The following is a 23,120-nucleotide window of genomic DNA, read 5'->3' as shown; positions in this document are numbered from 1 at the left end:
CCCCCCTCCTCATCACCCCCGCCCCATTTTTTTGGAGGGGGGGGCGCTGCTTTTCCTCTTTTTATTTTTTTTTTCCCTTTCCCCTCTCTTTCTGTGCGCGCGTGGTGCTTTTTCTCCGTGTCACTCTGTCAAGTTTACCCCAAACAAGCCCAAACTTCGCAGCGAGGGGCGCAGCAACCACAGCTTTTTATCCCCCCTCTATTTTTTTAATTTTTTTTTTTTTTTCATTTTTCCTCCTTTCCCCCTCTTTCCCCTCGCCGCTTCCCCAACCTGCCAGCGCCGAGGGGGGCGAGCCGGGGCCCCCCTCGCCCCAGGACCCCCCAAGCAGCGCCGAGCGGGCGCTCCGCACTCGCCGTTCCCTCCGCGCGTGTGTGTGGGTGCGAGCGTGGTGCCTGTCAAGGGGCCGTTTCTCTCCCCACCCTCCTCCTCCTCCCTTCTTTCCAAATATGCTTTTTGCAAGTTTTGATCTCGTCTCGGCACTGGCTACCCTCGCCGCGTGCTTGGTGTCACTGACTTTGCTGCTGGCCGTGTCCCAACAGCTGTGGCAGCTCCGCTGGGCTGCCACCCGCGACAAAACCTGCAAGCTACCAATCCCCAAAGGCTCCATGGGATTCCCTTTAATCGGAGAGACCTTCCACTGGCTGCTGCAGGTAAGGAGGATTCCCTCATTCCCCGCTCCTCGCTGGAACCCGGGTTGGGACCGGTTTGTTTTTTTGGGGTTTTTTGGTTTTTTTCCCCTCGGATCGGTGCTGTTTTAGGGGCATTTTAGGGCTTTTTCTCGCTGTATTTTTTTTCTCCCCCGTCTTCTTTCCCTTCCGATTGCATCATGCGGCTCCTCGGCGAGCCCGGGGCGGCAGAGCCAGAGCCGGAGCCGGGGGAGCGGCGGCGGCACCGCGGGGGCACCGCGGCAGCGCGGCCGGGCTCGGCGGGGCTGCCCCGGGCTCGGCATCGCCCCCGCGCTGCCCACCCCCTCCTCCTCCTCCTCCTCAGCCTCAATTCCTGCCAGAACCCCAAACCCGCAGCGCGGAGCCGCGGGCGGAGGCGGCCCGGGCTGGATGCGGGGGCTCCGCCGCTCGCGTTCCCCCCGAGCCGCGGCTCCGTCCCGGCCCTTCCGCGCTGCCGGCGCCGCTCCCGGCCCGGCTCCCGCGGCGGGGGAAGCCCGCCGAGGTAATCGGTAGATTAACCCGGGATTAACCTCGCTAAACGCCCAACAGCGGCGGGCGGAGCGGGATCCCCCCCGCGCACCGCGGGGCGGCTGCCAAAAAATCGGGGGGAAAGGGGTGAAAAAATCCCGCAGGAGGAGCAGCAGGAGGCGGCCGGGGGGTGCTCGGCTCCGGGGGGAGCCTCGGGGCGCCCCGGGGCTCGCAGCATCCCGGGAGGGAACCCCCGAGGCGAAGCCGCCGCGCCAGGGTTTCCCCTTCTCTCCTCCCAGCAGCAAAAAGAAAAAAAAAAAATTAATTATAATAATCAAAGGAGGATGCTCCCGCCCTTCATCGCCGCAGCCGGCGGCGGGGCAGGACAGCCCGGTCCCGGCGGGGACAGCGGCGGCGTCCCCCGGTGTCCCCTCCCCGCCACCGCCGGGGAAGCCCCGGCACGGCGGCCCCGCTCCGCCCGGCGCCGAAGGGGTTAAAGGCACTCTCTCAATAGGGCTTTATTTTTTAAAGAAATTTATCAGATTTTTACGGGGGGACCAGAAAAGGGTTCTCGCTTTTCCACCAGGCTCCGTCCAAACAGAGCGCAGGGCTAAAAATACAAAAATTTTGTATAAATTGGACTCCATTCGCAACTTGTGCCGCATAAAGGTGCTCTTTGTGCTGCCCTGGAAATGGTGTACAAATAACTCTTTATTAATGCCACAAAAAGGACTTTAATTATATTTACGCAGATCAAGAAACAGGGTCACCTGAACATCTGAACCTCACAACCGCGCTTTTGTTTCAAAATAAACACCCGCGCTCCCAGCCCGGCGGCGCGGCCGCGGCGCTCGCAGCGCCTCTCCCCGCTCGCCAGGGGTTTTTTTTTGAGGGGACTCCCCCCTCCCCGCTATTGCTGCGGCTCCGCCGACAAAAGCCCCTGGAGCATGTGGGAAAGTTATTAAAGTCCCTGAAATCTGGAGATTTACTTAGGCAAAGCGCTGCCTTCCTCGAGTAAAATCAGCCCGAGCGAGGAGGGAGGGGAGAAAAAGAGGGAAAAAAAAAAAAAAGAGACAAAAAGCGAGGGGGGTAAAAGGGGAGGGTGTGAAGGAGGGGGGAAAAGGGGGGGGAAAGGAGGAAAAATAGGGATGTGTGTAAAAGTGATAGGGGAGGTAAAGGGAGAAGTCAAAGGGAGGAGGAGGAGGAAGGGGGAAGGAAGGTACCGATCCCCTGCCGGTGGATGCGGGGTGACCCCAATGCCCCCCAAAATCCTGCCCTAATTCCCACCCGCTCCCATCCCAACCCCGCGGCACCCCCGCAGGGCTCCTGCTTCCAGTCCTCGCGGCGGGAGAAGTACGGGAACGTGTTCAAGACGCACTTGCTGGGGCGGCCGCTGGTGCGGGTGACGGGCGCCGAGAACGTGCGCAAGATCTTGATGGGGGAGCACCACCTGGTGAGCACCGAGTGGCCGCGGAGCACGCGGATGCTGCTGGGCCCCAACACCGTGGCCAACTCCATCGGCGACATCCACCGCCACAAGAGGAAGGTCGGTGTCCCCGCTTTTTCCCCCTCTTTTCCTTTTTTCTCCCCGTTTACCCTCCCCTTTTGCTTTTTCTCCCTCCTTTCCTTCCCCTTTCTCTTTTCCATTTCCTTTCCTCCTCCTTTCCTTTTTCCCCATCCCTTCCTTCCCCTTTCCTTCTTTCCCCCCATTTTACTCCCCCTTTCCTTTTATTCCCTCATTTCCTCCCCCTTTCCTTTTCCCCCCTCGTTTTTCCTCTCCCTTTCCTTTATTCCCCCTCCCTCTCTTCCCCTTTCCTTTCCCCTCCCAATTTTTTCTTCCCCTTTCCTTTTCTCCCTACTTTTTTTCCCCTTTCCTCTTTTTCCCTTCCTTTCCTTCCCCTTTCCTTTTCCGCTGCTTTTCCTCCCCCTTTTCTTTTCCCCCCTCCTTTCCTTCCCCTTTCCTCTTTTCCCCCCGTTTTTCCTCCCTCTTTCCCTTTCCCCTTCCTTTCCCCGCCCTTTCCTTCCCCCCCATTTTTCCCTCCCCTTTCCTTTTTCCCCTCTTCCTTCCTGCCCTTTTCTTTCTTTTTCCCCTCCTTTCCTCTCCCTTTCCTTTTTTTCCCTCTTCTCTTTCACTTTATTCCCTATTTCCCCCTTTTCCCCCCGGGTGTGCTGATCCCTTGAGGAATTTCAGGGTGGCTCGGGATGGGGTGGGAATGGGGTGGGAGGGGGCACTCATGTCACCCCAAGCCCCCCGCGATGGGGACACGCGTGACAGGGGTGGCGGGGAGGGCTCCTAAAAGGGCACAATGGGGGGACCCCATGGATTGTGACCCCCACCTGGATTGTGACACCCCCACCCTGAACTGCAGGGACATCCCGAGGGGCTTTGGGTGGAGGCGGTGGTGCTGAGAACTTCCTGGGATTTCGGGGAATTTGGGATGAGGGTGGGGGGTTCTGGGGTGAAGCGAGGGTTTGGGGTGGGGTTGAGATCTTTTTGTGTCACCCTGAGGTGACACCAACCTTAGACTCCCCCTGATTTGGCGGTGCTGGCGCCCCTCTGTGTAACCCTGAGGTGACACCTCCCCCTTAGAACCCCTAGATCTGCCTAGTCTGGGGGTGCTGGGACCCATTTGTTTCACCCTGAGGTGGCACCCCCACATCAGCCTGGTTTGGGGTCCTGAGCCCCTCTTGTGTCCCCCAGAGGTGACAGCTCCAGGGCAGCCGGTTTGGGGCTGCAGGGACCCTTATTTGTCCCCATGAAGTGACACTGTCCCCTTACAACCCCCAGATCAGCCTGGTTTGGGGGTGCTGGGACACTTTTGTGCCCCCCCTGAAGTGACATCTCCCCTCCTCAGAGCCCCAGCCTCGTTTGGGGGTCCTGGGACCCATTTGTGTCACCTTAGACCCCTCAGGGCAGCTGGTTTGGGGTGCTGAGCCCCTTTTGTGTCCCCCAGAGGTGACACCCCCAGGGCAGCCGGTTTGGGGGTGCTAAGCCCCTTCTGTGTCCCCCTGAGGTGACACCTCTTGCCTTAGAAACCCCAGGACAGCCTGGTTTGGGGGTGCTGGGACCCCTTTATGTCCCCCCCTCAGAGCCCCAGCCTGGTTTGGGGTGCTGAACCCCATCAGAGGTGGGGACAGTCCCCGTGTCCCCCCTGCTGCAGGGCTGGTGGCAGTGCTGGCATGGCTGTCACACCCCATGGGCTCTTTCCCAGCTGGATCTGGGCTGGGAATGGTTTGGGATGAAGGGGAGGTGACCTGGTGACGGTGGTGACACCGTTGGGGACACGAGGCCGTCCCCATCCCTGCCCCAGGGCCGGGTCCCTGCTCCAGCAGCGTTTCCTATTTTGGAGGACTTTCGTAAAATCCCTTCCAAAGCTCCGAAAACTCCTTCCCTCTTTTCTCCTGGGGGAGATGACGGGAAGACAAACAGCACATGACACCCGTTAGTCACAGCACTGAGCAGTGACACCACAAAAAGCTGAGCCTGTCCCTGCCCCAAACCAGGAGCAGCTCAGCCCCTCCAGTTCCGGGGTTTTCCCTTCAAAATGGAGATGATTTTCCTGCCAAGGGGTGGTGATGGGGCTGCCGCCATCCAGGAGGAAAATTGGTTTGTTCCCTATCCAGGTCAGGTTCATCCCTTATCCAAGGAGGGTTCATTCCCTCTCCAAGGAGGTTTTATTCCCTATCCAAGGAGAGTTCATTCCCTATCCAGGGTGGATTTATTCCCTATCCAAGGAAGGTTCATTCCCTATCCAAGGAGGTTTTATTCCCTATCCAAGGAGAGTTCATTCCCTATCCAAGGAGGGTTTATTCCCTATCCAGGGTGGATTTATTCCCTATCCAAGGAGGGTTCATTCCCTATCCAGGGTGGATTTATTCCCTATCCAAGGAGGGTTTATTCCCTATCCAGGGTGGATTTATTCCCTATCCAAGGAGGGTTCATTCCCTATCCAGGGTGGATTTATTCCCTATCCAAGGAGGGTTCATTCCCTATCCAGGGTGGATTTATTCCCTATCCAAGGAGGGTTCATTCCCTATCCAGGGTGGATTTATTCCCTATCCAAGGAGAGTTCATTCCCTATCCAGGGTGGATTTATTCCCTATCCAAGGAGGGTTCATTCCCTATCCAGGGTGGATTTATTCCCTATCCAAGGAAGGTTCATTCCCTATCCAAGGAGGGTTTATTCCCTGTCCAAGGAGGGTTCATTCCCTATTTAGGGCAGGTTTATTGCCTACTCAAGGAGAGTTTATGCCCTGTCCAGGACAGGTTTATTCCCCGTTCAAGGCAAATTCATTCCCTATCCAAGGAGGGTTCATTCCCTATGCAAGGAGGGTTAAGCAGGATCAGGCAGAGATCTGCAGGTGCTTCTGTGCCCGTTCCCTGCTCCTTTCATCCTCCTGCACCTCTGGATTATTTTTTTTGCTCATCCAAAGTGGCCTTTGCTGGCCTGGATAAAACCATGGAATTCCGGCCTCGGCAGCGGGCCCAGGGGACTGTGGGTTATGGGGTCATGGAAAAGGGACGCCTGACCTCTGTGGGATCCTGGTGGGGATCCTTTGAGATTGCCACCAGGGCTGGGCTGGGCACAAACCCGGCAGAGGTTTCGTCTCTCCTCCATGGCTCTTCCTGATGTTCTCACTCCCTGGTTTTTTCTACTGGGAAAAACCACGTGGCCAACCCTAAACTCTGAAACCCAAGGCTTTTGGAATGTTCTTTGTCCTAAAGATCTCCTCAAAACCCTTTCTGTATCCTGAGTGGGTGTTGGATGTTAGGAAGGAATTGTGCCCTGGGAGGGTGGGCAGGGGCTGGGATGGAATTCCCAGATTTTCTGTGGCTGCCCCTGGATCCCTGGGAGAGTCCAAGGCCAGGCTGGGATGGGATTTGGAGCACCCTGGGAGCTGTCCCTGGCCGTGACAGAGAGTGGAATTGATGATCTTTCAAGCCATTCCAACTCAAGCCTTTCCATAATTCTTTGATTTTTGGCATCACTTGTGATTCCAAGCCGGCTAGACTCCTAATTCCTAATTCATTCCTAAATCTCAATTAACTCCTAAATCCTAATTCCTGCATCAGGTGTGGCCAAAAGCCTCCTGAGCTCAGGAATTCCAACAAAACCCTGGCTCCTTCTCCCACTCCTTTGTGCTCTTTGAACTCCCACAAACTCTTTCCCCAGGATCTGGGACACTCTGGGAGTTAATTTTTTTTTTCAAGTTTTCCCTTTCATCAGCTGGAGATTGAGTCCAGCTCTGGAATTCAGGAGTTTCAGCCTCATTTCTTCCCTCCATCTCCTCCTAATCGCTGCTTTGGGAGCCGAGCACCTCCCACCCCACCCAGCCTGGGCTGATCCCGATTTAGGGAATCCTCCTCTCCCTAAAAACCCATCCCCGAGCGGCACTCGGAGATAAACTGAGCCTCCTCTAATGAGGTGAAAATCGATGATTTTGCTCTTATCAAGATTCCAAGGAGCAGATTAAGACTGTCCCTTCAGGTGTGGCCTCTTCAGAGCTCGTTAATCCCGAGTTTTTGTTGTTCTGCTGTTCCAATTTCCAGCTCTCCCCACCCTGAAACTCATAGAGCTCTCAGGAGAAAGGATTCGGACCTAGGGCGAGATTAAATCTTAAACTGAGCCTGAGTTCTCCTCTTGACCTGGCAGGGAAGCAAGGGAAGGACTTGGAAAAGGCAGAATTTTTCACAGGATTCTCCAATTTTTCACAGGATTCCCCAATTCCCTAATTTCTTTTCCACAGTGAGGGCCCTGCTCTTGAGAGCTTCATGGAAAGATTTGGAGCAGCTGCAAGCTCCATGGAGAGAGGATTTCCTGGGAAATCTCTTTGGTGGGTGATGATCCAGGTTAAAGCACTGTGGGGTTTCCCGGTGTTCGGTGACCTCTCGGATTCTGGGTTTTGTTTCATCTCTGAGCTCGAGCCTTCACTTGTCCCTTCCCAACTCCCTGATCCTGCCAAAAATTGAGGCGGAATTCCTCACCTGGCCCAGAATTTTGGCCAAAATGAGGAAAAGCAGAGCATGGAACCCACCTCTGCTGCCCTTCCAACCATGTGGGACCATCTCCAGCTCTTGTCCACGGCCATAAATCCCCCTCATCTTCCCAAACCCCCTAAAATGGAGCTGCGTTTATTTCCAGCAGCTCCTCTTCCAGCAGCATTCCCTGGCAGCCGCTCCATGGTCTCCAGATTGTCCCTGGGATGTGGAGATGAGCTCCAAACTCAACATGTTCCTGCAGGCGGGTGCTGGGATCTTGCCAGGGATCAGCTGCTCGCTGCAGCTTTCCAAGGAATTTCAGCTCCTCAGCGGAATTCCGGGATCAGCAAATTCCCACTGGATGACACTTGGATGGGATCAGGGATAGGGTGGGATGATTCAGGTGTTGGAGCTCTTCTCTCTTTCCTGTTTCCATGTCCCAGCTGGTTTTTGGGATCTTTATGGATTCTTTATCCCATTCCATGTGTAATATCCAGGAGTCTTGATCCTGTAGGTGTCGATAAAGGATTCTGGGATGCAGGAGGACCCCAATTCTAACCCTATGGAAGCTTTTTCCCATCCCAAATTTATCAAATTTCCCCTCCAGGAGGCTGCTGAAATTCCTATAAATCAGAGGAAACTTCCCTGGTTTGGGAAACAAGGTTACAGAGAGGGAATTGCAGGATATGGAATCAGCTTGAGGCAGAATGGAAGGCTGGGAACAGGGAATTCCTGTGGCAGGGAATGCCTTCACTGCAGGTGTCACTGGCACTGAAAATTCCTATACATTGAGGAAAATCTCCCTGTTTTGGGAAATGAACTCTCCAGTTGCCGAGAGGGTTTGGAGTCAGCCTGGAGCAGGGATGTGAGGCAGGACGGAGGACTGGGAATGGGGAAAATTCCTGCCCCATGGAATGGCTGCATTGCAGATGTCCCCAGTGCTGGCTCTGGCTTTGGCCTTGGAGCAGTTTACAAGGAATAACTGACAGCAGCTCCAAACACCTCTCCCACTTTTCTGGGATATTTATCCCGACCAGGCTGTTCCTGCTGCTGGATCACGGAGTCTATGTTGATGTTGGAGAAGGATCTGGGCCACCCCTGCTGGAGCCGGAGCTCCACAGTGGAATTTCTGTCTGGAATCTCCTCCAGGTTCCTCAGAGGAGTGACCCTGGTGGCTGAGCAGTGTCTTGGCTCCGGGTTTTGGTAGCAGATCCCTGTCCCTGCCTGCTCCATGATGGATCAGTGTCATCCCTTGGGATTGGAGCTCCTACTGGAACTCCCTGGGAAGGGTTGGTGGGATCATTCCAGCTCCTGCTCCATGCTCCAGGGGTCTCCCCATCCTGCTCTTGTCCCATCCTGGCTCTTCCCTCCATCCTTGTCCCATCCAATCCCATCTTGACCGCTTCAATTCCCATTTCCACCCAGAAAACCCCAGATTTTGGGAGTGTTGATTCTGGGGTGAAAGGAGCTGTAAAGAGGGCAAAACAAGCCTGATCTTAGGGATCCTGCAGCCTCTGCTTTTATGGGAATTCCAGCAGGAAGCTGGAATTTGGCACTCCTGTGCCTGCAAGGGATCCTGGTGGAGAAGGAAATGGGAATTGGAAATGACCACAATGTGGCCTTTAGGGTTTTGGTCAAGTCTGAGCAGTGCCCAGGGCCAGGAAGGAGATTCCCAGGATGTGCAGGGAAAGGTGGGATCAGACTTTCCTTGGGATCATCCCGCTTGGCAGGAGAGTGCCAGATTCATGTTCCAGCAGAGCCATCCCAAAATAGCCAGCTCAGAAAAAAAAAAAATTAAATTTAAAAAGGCAAAGATGGAATAAAATAAAAGCAATCCTTGGGATTGCTGGGGAGACATCCAGGGATTCCAGGAGGGAGTGGAGCGGAGGGGAGGCCCTGGTTTGTCTCAGTGTCCAAAGCTCCATCGCTCATTAACACACCGCAATTAATGCTCTGCCTCCGAGGCACGCAAGTGTTGAGCTCATTAGCACCGAGTGGAAAGGTCCGAGGCTTTCATATCGTTTGCGAGGGGATTAAGAGCACAAAAGGGGCCATAAATTTACAGGCAAATATAAACCATCTGCTGGGGGGGAGGGAGGGATCGGGATCGGGATCAGGATGGGGGAGAGGGCTGCAGGAGGAAGGAGCCATGGGAGGTGGAGGAATGGATCTTTTCCTACAAAAAAAAAACCTGGACTGAGGTTGTTAACAGGGTTTTTTTCTTTTAGGGTTTTTAGGATTTTTTTTCCAACCTGGACCGAGGTTGTTAGCAGGGGATTTTTTTAGAGTTTTTAGGATTTTTTTTCTGATGTCTATCCAACCCTCCTAGCCCATTCCGTGGTGGAAAAGAAACCATCCCAGTCCATCAGAGCCAGCTCCCAAAATGATATCAAACAGGCTGAATTCCAGCTGCGATCAGCTCCAGCCCCTTCTCCATGCCCTGGGAGCCTCAATCCACGGGCAAAAGCCTCTGGAGCAGGGAAAACCTTCCATGGATGGAGGATGGCTCCTGCTCCTGTTCCGGGGGAAGAATTCCTGGGCTGGGTTGGCTCCTTGACTTTAGACCAGGCAGTGCTGTAAATCCAGAGTAATTTTAATTACTTTAATCAGTTTTAATCCAAGGGATTTAAAAAATTACCAGTTTTAATCTAAAGGATTAAAAAAAAATAAAAATGGAGGAGCTCCTGGCTAAAATGCAAATTTGGGGGGGATTTCATGGTGCCTGCCATCCCATGAGCTCCAGGCCCACTGTGCTGGTGGAGCAGGATTGTGGCTGTGGGATACCCTGGGATCCCCAAATTTGGATTTTCTGCCTTCCAGGGTGGGAATTTTTGGGTGGCTTGGGAGGGGTGGAGAAGGTGAAGCCCCTCCTTGGGCAGGAACTGGGTGGAGCTGCAATCCAGGCTCCACTTCCAGAACGATAGGGAGCGAATCCCAGGGATGTGAGGGACCAGGAGCGAATCCCAGGGATGTCAGGGAGTCAGGATCCATCCTGCACCTTTTGTGTTTTCCATCCATCCTCCCAGGCAGCTCAAGGGCCCTCCTCAGTTGTGGTTTGTGACATTCCACTCATCCTTCTGGTGGTAACAGAGTTCTCCATCCCTTCCCAGGTGGAATTTTCCCCTGAAATCTCTCTCCCCTGCTGGTTCTCCAGCTTCCTTCTCCTTGTAGGGTTGAAATCACCTTGTGGGGTCACCTCAGCCCCTGTCCCCTCCTCCCTGGAGGAGCTTTAACCCTCACCTGGCCTGCAGGAGCTCCCCAGGTGTTCGCTCATCCCACAGAGGCCTTGCAATCCTCAGGATTTCCTTGGAGGAATCCCTTTTCCCAGCTTTTTTCCCTTATTCCTTCCCACATGACAATGCATGCTCTAGAAGGGGTTTTTATTCCTTTGGGATGAAGTGACTGCACCATGGATTGGGAATTTCTCACTCATCCCTTCCCAAGTGTGGCTCTGCTCTGTTCCCGGTTCCTGGAATTCTTGGCAGGACCAAGGACTGCTTTATTTTTAAGTCTGGCTTTGTCTCTGGGTTACTTAAATCCATAGGGATCCTTCTCTTCTGTCCTCTCTCTGTGCTCCAGGAAAACCCCTCAGCTCAGTAAAAACTGGGATTTTCCTCCTGATGTTTCACTTCCACTGGTTCCCTGGGAAAGCTGTTCTCCTCCTTGTCTCCAGGGAATCCTTCATGCCCACACCATGGGCAGTGATCCATCACCCATCGGGATAGCCCATCCCAGGGGTCGGAATTAGGTCATCAAGGTCTCTTCCAACCCAAACCATTCCATGATTCCCTGAGGATTCCCTGAGGAAGGAGAGCTCTGACTGTGCCCGCTGGGTTTGTGGGATTCTCCTTCCCCACGGCTCCATCCACAGGGATCCCAACTGGATCCCAGCTGGCTGATCCCACTTTTCTGATCCCTCTTCTCTGAACACAGCTCCCATTGCTTTCCCGTGACATCCACAGATGTGGGATTGTTCTCCCTCCTTGAGGAGTGCAAGGTGAATTTTATTCTCATTTTTCTCCATAAATAAAAGGGAGAGGACACTGGGAGCAGCATTCCAAGCTGATCAATCCCAGTGCCTTTTGGTACCCCCAGAAATTCAGCAGAGAAGCCGAAATTTCTTGATGGAATTCTGCTGGGGATGGAATTTTTGGGAGACTGAAGCAGTTTTGCAGAGGGGCTGCTGAAGTTTGGTCCTGGCTCTGCCCCACAGCCCCTTTGAACTCTCAGCCTTGAAAATTTGGGATTGAAAGCAGGGCCTTAAAGGGTTTGAGATTGAAAACAAAGCATTGGAGGGTTTAGGAGTGAAAGTGAGGCCTTAAAGGTTTTGGGATCAAAAGCAGGGCCTTGAAGCGTTTGGGATTGAAATCCTCCCGTGCTGTGTGGGGGATTTGTAGGAGAGATTTTTAAACATGGAGATTTTTGAGTTGTGTGGAAATGCAGATCTTGGGGTTAATTTTATTCTGAACTTGGCTGGAAATGCTGGAGTTAGGACAGCCCTCGAAGGTGCATCATGATATGACCTGAGGATCCAAAATGATCCTTCCATTTTTTCCAGCAGTTTTTTTTTTGAGAATCATTTGAATTTCAGTGCAAGAGCCTTTGGCAAAGGCACCTTATTCCTTTCAGCCTGGAGGCTCCAGCTCCTGTTCCCAGACTCCCGTTGGAGGCTGGAGCGTTCACGAGAGCCTGGATTCCTCCAGGATGGAGCCTTCCATGTGCTCTATTTCCAAAAAGATGAGGGGGAGAAAAGGAATCAGTTCTTTTCTTGTGTGCTCCATTTCCATGTGCTCCATTTCAAAAAAAAAAACAAGGGGGAGAAAAGGAATCAGTTCTTTGCTGTGTGCAAAGCCCAAACCTTTTATAAAGAGCGTGTCCGGGTAGGAATGGGATTTTTTGGAATTTTCTCTCCTTTTGTGGTGCCTTTCCAACTTTTTTGCTGTGTTTTCCCTTTGTTCATGTTCCCAGTACCAGCATGGCCTCTTGCCCATGAACCACCTCCAAAAATATCCCAGTTTCCAATCCCGCTGGAGCACGGGAATGGGCTCTGGAGAGGGGCAGACATCCAGGATAATGTGGTGATGGGACAGGACTGGGACAAACACAGCCTGGCCTTTGGAAATGTGGGAAAAGTTAGGATGAATCCAGGTTGAGATGTTGCTTTGGATGTTTCCCGACGTCTCCTGTCGGCCAAACCTCTGGCAGGTGCCAAACTGGTTCTTGAAAACATTTCCAGGCTCACCTCGCCTCCTTTTGGTCGGGCCAGAGGCTCCAGGCTGGATGGGATGCAGGTGGCTGATCCCAAAATTTCAGTTTTCCTCCTGGAGGGGAAGAATGGAAAGCTCCATTCCCTCTTTTGGGAGCCAGGTAGGAGCGAGGGGCCTGGAAATCATGGATGGCCAAAGGCAGGGATGGGTGCTGGTGCTGGGGGTGGGAAGGAGAAAGCCATGAAAAACGGGGTCCCCCATATCCCAACCAGGCATGGAATCACTGCTGGAGCTCACGGAATTCCTTCAAATTCCCTGGCTGTGGTTTAAGGATAGGGCTGGAGAATTCTCCAGCTGGGAATGGTGGCACTTTGCTGTCACATGGGGCTGGAGCTGAGGCACTGGGAAGGCATTTTCTGCCTTTGGAAAACCATAAATCCTTAAATATCTTTTTTCTATGCAAGACAGAGTGGCAGGTTCCAGCTGGGCTCACTGGGTGGTGGGGTCTCCATCAGTGTGGATGTAGGATGGAAATGAGCACCCTTGGATGGAGCAAATCCTGAGATTTGGCTCTTTTGGAGACATTCTCCAACGTGGAAAAACTCTTTCCAGCATCCCCAAAAAATCCTGGCCCCCCTTGTGGCTGCACCACACCTGGGCTCTGGCATCTCCGGGTTAACAAAGCTGAGCTTAGAGACGATTTTGCCTCTTGGCAGCTCTGGAACAACTTTTCCTTGCCCCGATTCTCCTCGGCTTCGCCTGGATTCGCTCCTGGAGCAGCCGAGCCGCTCGGCCCGACTTCACTAGAGGGCGCAGGAATTTTAGGCTAGGAACGCTTCGTCGGGGAAAGTTGGCTGCCTTCTCCTCCTTTTTAATCAACTGGAAAGATGCAGGGTTGAACTGGAGGTGACTGGAAGGGGATCCAGACTTGTGTCTGGCCGGGGAAGGATCTGCTGACATGTGGGATTAGACGGAGCTCGGGCCGTGCTCGGGAGCTCCAGGGAGCAGCCAGCTGGAGGAGCCTCCTGGCGCGAGGAGAGCGCCCAAAAATTGCCGAGAAAGAACAAAATCCCCCTCACCCCCCGGCGCTTGACCTCCCCCTTGTCAGGTTTGTGCTGACCCCATAGGGAGGGGCTCGATTTTCTCTTCCAAAGGATCCCCCCTTCTGTTCACGCCAATCCTTAGGACAGGATCTTTTGTCTTGGGAGGATCCGGGGGTGTGGATCCAGCCCCCCACACCTGGACAGCTGTCTTAGGACCAGAGGCACCTCTGGGACTGTGTCCTTTCGTCAGGGAGCATGGGGTCCCCAGGTTCTTCTCCTGTGGGAGATGCCAGGGAAGGACAAAGCCAGGAGCCCCCAAATGTCACCTCCACTGGGGTGGTGGCCCCCAGCAGGGATGCAGACTCCTAAATCAATGTCCCCTCATTGGCCCTGCTTCCAGCTGAGGAAACTGAGGCAGGGGGAGTGTTTCGGGACATTCACTGCAATCCTCTGTCCTTATTCCAAGCTCCTCAGCATGGATGAAGGGCAGGTGAGAGCTGGATGGGGACACAGCAGTGTCCCTTTGCCAGGTGGTCTTGTCTCATCCCATCCCTGTGGAAGAGCTCATGGATCCTGGCTCTGCATCAAACCCTGGTGTCCTGCTCATGTGCAAAGGAACCATTCCCTTCCCCATTCCCTTCCCACTTTCCCCACTTTCCACCTTCCCCACGCAGCTGAGGGTCTTGGCTTTACCCCCTCAGCTTTTTCTGCCCGAGCAGCCGCTTTTTCCAGCAGAAGAAGCCTGAACGCCGCTGCCTTTCTAGGCTCGGGATGGATGCAGGGAGGAGGCGGCCGCCGCCGTCCCGTCCCGCGCCCTCTCTCCCCGCTGTTCATTCATTCATTCATTGATTCCTCCTCTCATTCATGCCTCGGCTCCGTGCGGCCATCCAGGGATGGCTCCCTGTCCCCAGGCTCGGATTCCCTTCCCTGTTCATCCATCCTCCCATCCCGGGATTTCCGTGGGCAGCTCCGCGCCGTGCCCTGGGTTTCGCTGGGGGCTCAACCTGGGGCGCAGTGAAGCGGCTCTTGTGGAGGCTCCTGCGTGGAGCTACGAGGGGACAGAGGTGTTTTTTCACCAAACAAACTCCCGGGGAACGCCGGGCATTAGCAATGAGGGGTCGCAGCCAGGAAAATATTACCTTTCCCTTGGAGTGCTGACTGCGGAGGAAATTCTCACATTTACAGCTCCGGCGAGCCCGGCGCTCATGGAAAAGAGGGGGCGGCTTTGATTTCGCTCCTCTCGGTGGGTTGATAACTTTGGCAGCCCCCCCACCTCGCCTCCATTCCCGCCGGGAAGCGGCCACCGGTGGAGGCTCCGGCGCGCAGCTCCCTCCTTGGAATCCTGGTTTAATTGGATTTTCCTGGAGGCCTGCGGTGCGTGTGCGTCCTGCCCCGTGCGTGTGTGTAGGTTAATAAAAAATAAACAAACAGCGCTTTTCCCCCCTCGCTCGGCGAGGGATGCGGCGGGAATGCCGAATGAAAGCGCTGCTGTGCCGGGAAGGGACATTCCTGGCATTGCTGAGCTCCTCAGAGCGGGCCCGGGCCCAAATTCGAGGAAAAAAATTGGAGTAAGGAGCCGTTAGCGTGGGGGACCTGGGGAGGCCCAGTCCTGCTCACTGTTTACTCGCAGGGCTTAAATTAACGCTGGCTGCTGACATCAGGAATTTTTTTTTTCCCTGGTTTCCCAAGGAAATGAGCCGAGGGCGATCGCGGCCTCTGCGTACGTGCAGCGGCTCTTCCCTGCTTGAACCCCCATCGGAGTTCAGCCAGACTCCACGGAGATCCTAAAGGCTCCAAAATAATTATTTTGCTTCGTTTTGCATCTGTGAAAAAAAAAAAAAAAAAGGAAGGAAAAGGTAATGGAGAGGTGGGAGGAATTGTCAGTGCTTCCCATTGGGAGAGTTGTGTTTTCCCCTTGGGTTTGTCCGTGTTGGATGTTGGAGAATCCCTGTGGAAAGGGTGCATTAGTGACACCCAAACCATGGGATGAACAGAACTGGGATCCTTTGGACATGGAAATGTGGCTCTGTCCTTCCTGCCACACGTGGGATGGAGGAATCCCTCCCATCCCAGTTTGCTCCGTTATTCCCCATCACTTGTGATGATTGTGGTGGGAATTTTAGGAAGAGCTGGTGTTTCTGACAGCTTTTTAGGAATGGGATGAAGAGCTTGGAATGGTCACACCTCCTGTAGGACACCTTGGACAAGGCCATGTGTGCTGGGTCTGTGGACAAACCTCTCCTCACTGTTTCCCTGCAGGTTTTCTCCAAGATTTTCAGCCACGAGGCTCTGGAGAGCTATCTGCCCAAGATCCAGCTGGTGATCAAGGACACACTGCGGGCGTGGAGCAGCGAGCCCGAGCCCATCAACGTGTACCACGAGGCGCAGAAGCTGACGTTCCGCATGGCCATCCGCGTCCTGCTGGGCTTCCGCATCCCCGACGAGGAGCTCGGACGCCTCTTTGAGGTCTACCAGCAGTTTGTGGAGAACGTCTTCTCTCTGCCCGTGGACCTGCCCTTCAGCGGCTACAGGAAGGTGAGCTTTGGGGCAGGGTCTCTATGCTGATAGCGCCAATTAATTAATGGATGGTGATTAATCCACACCTTTCCCCGTTCGCGGTGGGATTTCTCATCCTCTGACCTCATGGAGTCCATTTTGGGACATGATTCCTGATTTTCGTGGAGAAGGCAAGGGGAAAATCTGTTCCTTGATAACAGGAAATAGTTAGGACTTGCCCAGATTTAATTTGTGTTTTTCCTCATTTGGCAATTTACCTGTGTTTTTTTTCTTTATGGGACCTTTCTCCTTCTAATTCCCTTGGAGTGAAACAGGTCCTCATAATTCTAGGAGCTAAAATACATCCTTGTAATTCCCAAAACTAAAACAGATCCTTCTAATTCCTGGAGTATTCCAGTTTTTATGATGAAAGACGCAAAATGAAAATATAACAAAAAATACGCATAAAATAATATTTTTTTTTTTCCATGGGGAATTTCGATAACAGAAATACGGGTGTTCAATATTTATTTTTCTGGCATCCCTGCATTTTTTTTTTTTTATTGCTGTTTGCCCATGGGAACGATTCCATCCCCTCGGAGCCCGGAATCATTCCCAGCAGCAGGTTAGCCCCAAGCAGCTGCACTCCCGTAGGAATTGCTTTACTGGGACCAGGTGATCAAATTGCTGGGGAAGGGGATTCTTTGGGATGAATGCGCTTTCCTTTGAGACATGATTTTCCCAGGGATTTCCATACATCCCAGGAGGAGCCCAGGGCTGTGAACCGGTGCCGGACAAGGGCTCCCAGCCCAGACCTGTCATTTACACTTAGGTGTTGATTACTCCTCCTGTGATCTCCCCCACTCCGGCTTTACTCCTCCTGCCCAGGGCACACCTCCAGCATCTTCACACCCTTCTTTGAGCCTTTGCTTTTATGGCTCGGACCTGTCCTGAGCACGTCTGCAGCTCCTGGGATGGGCAAGGTGCTGCTGGTTGTGGCGTGGTCTGAGCGCTTCCTGCTCCTCCACAGGGAATCCGGGCCCGGGAGACGCTGCAGAAGGGGCTGGAAAAAGCCATCCAGGAGAAGCTGCAGAACACGCAGGGCAAGGACTACGCTGACGCCCTGGACATCCTGATAGAGAGCGGGAAGGAGCACGGCAAGGAGCTGACCATGCAGGAGCTGAAGGTAAAGCACTTCCCTGGGGCCACCTTGGGATTGTTCTGCTCAGGGCAGGGTGTTCCTGGAGGGAAAAGTGAGGGATGATCCCAGGAGGAATTTTTGGGGCACACCTGAGAGCTGGGGGACCACGATGTGTTTGTTGGTGGATCCTGGTGTGATGGACCCAAACCAGTTTCTTTATTCATTTGCTGGTTGTGCCCAGCCCTTTCTACCAAGCGTTCCATGGACTCATTAAGCTTGGAAAAAGCTTCCAAGGTGATCACGGCCAACCTCCATCCCCTCTAAACCATACCACAAAATTCCACATCCATTCAGTTTTTGAAAGCTTTTGGGGACGGTGACTCCATCGCTGTCCCAGGCAGCCTCTTCCAACACTTGGCCCCTCTTCCAGGAAAGAAATTTTCCCTGATATCCAACCTGAACCTCCCTGCTCTCAGAGGAAACCTTGGCCAGCTGCATCCCCTGACCTTTCCACTTCTCCTGGTGCCTCCTTTGCAGGGCACAGGAGCCCCTCAGCAGGTTCTTACCTGCAGCAGGGCCATGGCATGCCAGGAGCCATCTCCTGGGGTTTTTTGTCTGATCCTTGGAGGTTCTGTGTGAAGCTCCTCGTGGTGGCACTGTCCGAGGAGTGACCTTTCAGTTAAACATGACCAGGCTGTGGCTGCCCCTGGATCCCTGGAAGCCTCCAAGGCCATTAACCTTAAAATCAAGAAATGAAAAGCTCTAACACCTCCTTTGAGCACCAAGCCAAGAAAAGAGACTTCATAACGTATCTCAAAGTCACTCTGATCAGCTAAAGTCCCAAAAGCCCCTCTGCCCCACCCCTGTGTGTGACCATGTTCACAGTGGTCTCAGGTTGAGGAAAGAGATGAGGATCTGACTCCATGTTTCAGAAGGCTGATTTATTATTTTATTATATATATTACATTAAAACTATGCTAAAAGAATCGAAGAAAAGCTTTCATGTCAGAAGGCTGGCTAAGAATAGAATAGAAAGGAATGATAACAAAGGCAGCTGTCTCAGACTCTCTGTCCGAGCCAGCTGTGCCCTGATTGGCCATTAATTACAAACAAGCACATGAGACCAATCACAGAGGCACCTCACAGCATCTCACAGCAGCAGATAACCATTGTTTACATTTTGTTCCTGAGGCCTCTCAGCTTCTCAGCAGGAAAACTCCTAAGGAGATGATTTTTCATAAAAGATGTCTGTGACACCTGTGTCTCACCCTGCTGTGACGGTGTTCACAGGGGTCTTGAAGGAAGAGACAAGGATCTGACTCCACATTTCAGAAGGCTTGATTTATTATTTTATGATATATATTACATTAAAACTGTACTAAAGGAATAGAAGAAAGGATTTCATCAGAAGGCTAGCTAAGAATAGAATAGGAAAGAATGATAACAAAAGCTCTGTCTCGGACTCTCTGTCCGAGCAGCTGACTGTGATTGGCCATTAATTAGAAGCAACCACATGAGATCAATCACAGATGCACCTGTTGCATTCCACAGCAGCAGATAATCATTGTTTACATTTTGTTCCTGAGGCCTCTCAGCTTCTCAGCAGGAAAAATCCTAAGGAAACGATTTTTCATAAAAGATGTCTGCGACCCCTGTGTCTCACCCTGGCCCTTTCTCTGCCTGCCAGGACGGCACCCTGGAGCTCATCTTCGCCGCCTACGCCACCACAGCCAGCGCCAGCACCTCCCTGATCATGCAGCTCCTCAAACACCCGCGGGTGCTGGAGAAGCTGCGGGAGGAGCTGCGGAGCAAAGGGATCCTGCACAACGGCTGCATCTGCGAGGGCTCCCTGCGCCTCGACAACATCAACGGCCTGCAGTACCTGGACTGCGTCATCAAGGAGGTTCTGCGGCTCTTCACCCCCATCTCCGGGGGGTATCGGACGGTGCTGCAGACCTTCGAGCTGGATGTGAGTAGTGCCGCACCCCGAGCTCCCCAAAACGGCCCAGCTTGCTTGAGCCAGGCTTAGAGGAGACCTCTGAGGGGATAAATGAAGTCCTGCCTAATTAAGTCCTTCTCCCAGGCAATCAGTGGCAGGATAAAGGGATGCAGCCTTAAGCTGCACCAGGGGAAGTTTAGGTTGGATTTAGGGACAAAGTTCTTCCCAGGAAGAATGACTGGGCATTGGAATGGGGTGAGGTGATGGAGCCACCATCCCTGGAGGGGTTTAAGCCTGGATGTGGCGCTCGGTGCCACGGTTTAGTGGATGAGGTGGTGTTAGCTCACAGCTTGGACTTGATGATCTCCAAGGCTTTTCCAGCCTAATTAATTCTGTGATTCTGGCAATGGGATTTGCCCCAGATCCAGCAGTGATGGGATGTGGAGCAAGGGATGCATGGAGCTGTCAGAGAGCAGACGGGTGTGATGCTCCAAAGCCCAGCTCGTGACAGTGACGCCAAACTCTGAGCTGGGGTGTGACAGGGGAAAGGTTTACGGCAAAGGGCATATCCAGGCTGCTGGATGACAGGCGGATTAGTCACCACCATGGCTGGAATTTCCTCGCAGCAAAACAAAATCTCGGGAGCTGCCTTGTCACTGTAAATCCTCCTAATGCAGTGGTTTGAGTCAGAGACCTTTTAAAGTGCTCAGGGGGTGATAAATCCACCCCATTTCTCATTGCCCAGGCCCCGACGTGGGTGTTGGGTGTGTGGTGCTGACAGGCAGTGGGGTGTGGGGTGCTGTGGGATCCTCTGGGATCCTCTGGGATGCTCTGGGAAGGGCTGGCTGATATGTGGGGCACGGCACGGGAGAAGCTGCTTCCCCTGCTCAACACCACAGGGTTCCTGGTAGGCAGCTCCTGCCAGTGACCACAAAGCAAATGAATGGATGGATCATCCCATGAATCCTTGGGATGGAGGGAGGAATAAAGCCAGAATCTGCATCTCTTTGTGCTGTGCTGTCTGGCTTTCCTTTAAACCTACATCACACTTGAGGGATAAACCCAAAATAAATGGGAATAAGCAGGGAAAACTGTGAGGGTGGTGCACAAATTGCCCAGGGATTGTGGATGGCACAAATCGCCCAGGGATTGTGGATGCCGCATCTCTGGAAATGTCCAAGGCTGGATGGGGCTTGGAGCACCCTGGGGTAATGAAAGGTGTACCTGCCCGTGGAGGGAGGTGGGACAGGATCAGTTTAGGGTTCCTCCCGACCCAAACCATTCCATCATTCCATGGAAACAAAATTTCTTTATCTCATTCCCCTGCTCCCGCTCCCTCTCCAGCAGGATTGACCCACACTGCTCTCCTATCCTCCCCTTCCTGCCTCTCTGCAGGGTTTCCAAATCCCCAAGGGCTGGAGCGTGATGTACAGCATCCGGGACACCCACGACACTGCTCCCGTCTTCAAGGACGTGGACGTCTTCGACCCCGACCGCTTCGGGCAGGGCCGGAGCGAAGACAAGGAGGGCAGGTTCCACTACCTCCCCTTCGGAGGAGGCGTACGGACCTGTCTGGGCAAGCACCTGGCCAAGCTCTTCCTCAAGGCCCTGGCCATCGAGCTGGCCAGCACCAGCCGCTTCGAGCTCGCCACCAGGACTTTCCCCAAAATCACCCTGGTGCCCGTGGTCCACCCAGTTGACGGACTCAAGGTCAAGTTCTTCGGACTGGATTCCAACCAGAACGAGATCCTGACGGGCACAGACGCCATGCTGGGGGCCACCGTGTAAAGCCCGCGCTGCCGGTGGCACCAGGGACGGGCGGCCGGGGGAGGCAGGGGTGGGGTGGGGGCGAGGGGATGGACAGGAGGGGAGGAGAGAGGCATGAGAGGAGCTTCTCCACGGCGCTCACCTCCGGATTGGGACTGCTTTTCCAGCAGGGAAGCTGCCGGAAGCGTTTTGCTCTTCCCACGGGACGTGGAGAAGGTCGGGGCGGTGTCGGCGCCTTGTTTCGTCGGGAAGGAGGAGGAAGATCCGCAAAAGCTGAGTCGAGCTGGAATGGCCGACAATACACAGTATCTAATTATTATAAATATATATATATAAATATCTATAAAACACTTCTGCTGCCAAGAGGAGAAGGCCCGACTGTGGGAAAGGCTTGGGAATCAGCCGAGGATCTGAGGTCTGGTGTCCCGGGGCAGCTCTGGGGTCACCTCTGACCTTTTTTTTTAAACAGTGTTAAATTAGCTGGTGATAACAGTGTTTTTACGTTTTTTGAGGTGGGGTTTTTTTTGGTTGGTTGTTTTTTTTTTCATTTGTTTGGTTGTGTTGTTTGTTCTGGAGTGTTGGAGCCTTTCCTTGGCCGGGGGGAGACAACGCTGCCCAGTCCCAGCCCCTCTCCCGCTGGTGCTGGGGCAGGCTGGGGAGGAGGAGGAGGGGTCGTCTTGCTTTCCAAGAAACCCCTCCTGTGGTGTCTTGCCCGGGACTGAGTCATCCCCCAGGCCTCGGGAGAGGCAGGTTTGCATTTTCCAAGATGTTTTGAGGCTCTGGGGAGGGGGATGCCCTTTTGTTTTTTCTCTCATTGAGTTTCCTGCTGCTGCTACATGGCCTGTGAGCACCCCCTCCTCTGCAGCCCCTGCCAGCCCTGGGCACAGGCACCCGGCTTTGGGGACATTTTGGTGCCTTTGCTGTCCCCTCAAGGTGCTGGCACCAGCCCCCGACCCCAGCACAGCTCTGGGGGCACGTGGGGGCTGCTCCTGCCGGGGCATTTGCATTAAAGGTGATCTCTCAAATTAAGCCAATGCGCGCATTTGTTTGTCTTGTGTTTGGGGTTTTTATGGCCACGGGAGAACTCAGCAGGAAGGAGAGGGCTCCGTGTCAGCTTCCACCCTGCATCCCAGGAGAATTCCAGAGCCTCTCCAGCACCAGCCAGCAGCCACTGAGAGGTATCTTGCCTTCCATTTGCTGGGGGGGTATTTTATTTTGGTTTTCTGCATGCAGGAGGCTTCTGGGCTGAGTTGGAGATTTGAGGAGTTGGGTTGGGAGGATGTAGAGCAAAAGCTCCCCGAGCACCTGGGCAGATGTTGGGTTCCAACCAGAGCCAAACATCAGCTTGGGACATCCCTCTGTGACTTGGGGCAGCTCTTCCAGCCCATCCAGCCCCACTCCTGTCCCATCCCAACCCTCCGAGGTGGAACGGGTGACACAAGGAGGCCGAGAACGGTGACGGGCACCGATCCGGCGCTCTCAGGGGCAGCTTGGCTGTCGGCTCCAAAGGGGTCCAGAGAAGTCCAAGGGCTTGGAAAGGGGAAGGAGAAGGGGCAGGTGTGGCTCACCAGGTGGCTTTGCAGGTTGTGCCTTTGCCTCTTTGGCAAGAGGTGCCTCTCGGGAAGGTGGCGGGAAGTGTGAAGCGAGCAGAGGCGAGGCCGCCCTGGCCGGTGTGGCACTGGCGGGGGCAAGGAGGAGGGAGGCAGGTTTGGAGCCAAGGGAAGCACTTGAGGTTGGAATGCCGTCAGCCCAGCTGCCAGAAGTCCCCCCGGAGCATCCCAGGGCATGGTGGTCCCTCCCACCGGGGTGCACAACTTGATTCAAGCTGGAATTAAACTCCCGATCTTCTGGGATTCCCCATTCCCATTCCGATCCTGTCCTTATTCCTGGGTGGTGACCAATGTGCCAAACCCCACAGGAAGGTCTCAGGAGCCCTGGAGCAGAGGTTCGGAGTTTTCCAGCCTGGAATTTTTGAATGAAACACCACTAGCTCAGACCCTGTTGGGATTCCAGGTGTTTCCTTGTCCCTGATGGAGAGAAAACATTCCCAAAAGGAACTGGGTGGAAATCCAAATCCCAAAGGGCAAAGGGGAAAACAAACCTGGATGTGGTGGGAATGGGAGTCTCCTAGGGACAAACATCCCAGGAGAGGCACCAGGAACAGGGAGGTGTCTGTGGTTTTTGTAGGATTTGGGAATGGAGATGGAAGGTGGATGAGCTGCAGGGTGAGAACCCAACAGGTGCCCTCCAGGTGCCCCCATTTCCATCTGGGATCTGTGCTTGGAGATGAGTGGGCTGGGAAAGGGAAAGGCTGGAGAGGGGGACGGACAGCCAGGATGGAAGTTCTGGTTAAAGACAAATCCCTTGGATGGACGGGCAAAATCTCTTGGATAGACTTTTCTGGAAGGGCTCCG

The 23,120-nt window shown here is 53.9% G+C and overlaps 1 protein-coding gene across 2 annotated transcripts; it reads left to right on the top strand.

The window, feature by feature from the left end:
- Positions 1–446: 446 nt before the first annotated feature.
- LOC132072510 (cytochrome P450 26B1) lies at positions 447–20,727 on the top strand. Of its 2 annotated transcripts, XM_059470875.1 has the most exons (6): positions 447–650; positions 2,455–2,679; positions 15,623–15,898; positions 16,890–17,045; positions 18,688–18,969; positions 20,335–20,727. In XM_059470875.1, the coding sequence occupies exons 1-6, from the start codon at positions 447–449 to the stop codon at positions 20,725–20,727; spliced, it is 1,536 nt and encodes a 511-aa protein (XP_059326858.1). The 2 variants fall into 2 exon arrangements, with proteins under 2 accessions (XP_059326858.1, XP_059326859.1); XM_059470876.1 differs by lacking the exon at positions 2,455–2,679.
- Positions 20,728–23,120: the final 2,393 nt, after the last annotated feature.

This window comes from Ammospiza nelsoni, chromosome 4 (genome assembly GCF_027579445.1).
Source record: "Ammospiza nelsoni isolate bAmmNel1 chromosome 4, bAmmNel1.pri, whole genome shotgun sequence".
Classification (NCBI taxonomy): domain Eukaryota; kingdom Metazoa; phylum Chordata; class Aves; order Passeriformes; family Passerellidae; genus Ammospiza; species Ammospiza nelsoni.
Note: the sequence above shows the minus strand (reverse complement) of the source record. Positions and strands in the feature narration are given on the sequence as shown.

What these genes read in the sequence shown, in the direction of transcription:
- LOC132072510 (XM_059470875.1), top strand. Translation starts at nt 447, where the DNA reads ATGCTTTTTGCAAGTTTTGATCTCGTCTCGGCACTGGCTACCCTCGCC. An exon ending in CCTTCCACTGGCTGCTGCAG is followed by an intron (nt 651 to 2,454) that starts GTAAGGAGGATT and finishes GCACCCCCGCAG; the next exon opens with GGCTCCTGCTTCCAGTCCTC. An exon ending in TGCAGACCTTCGAGCTGGAT is followed by an intron (nt 18,970 to 20,334) that starts GTGAGTAGTGCC and finishes GCCTCTCTGCAG; the next exon opens with GGTTTCCAAATCCCCAAGGG.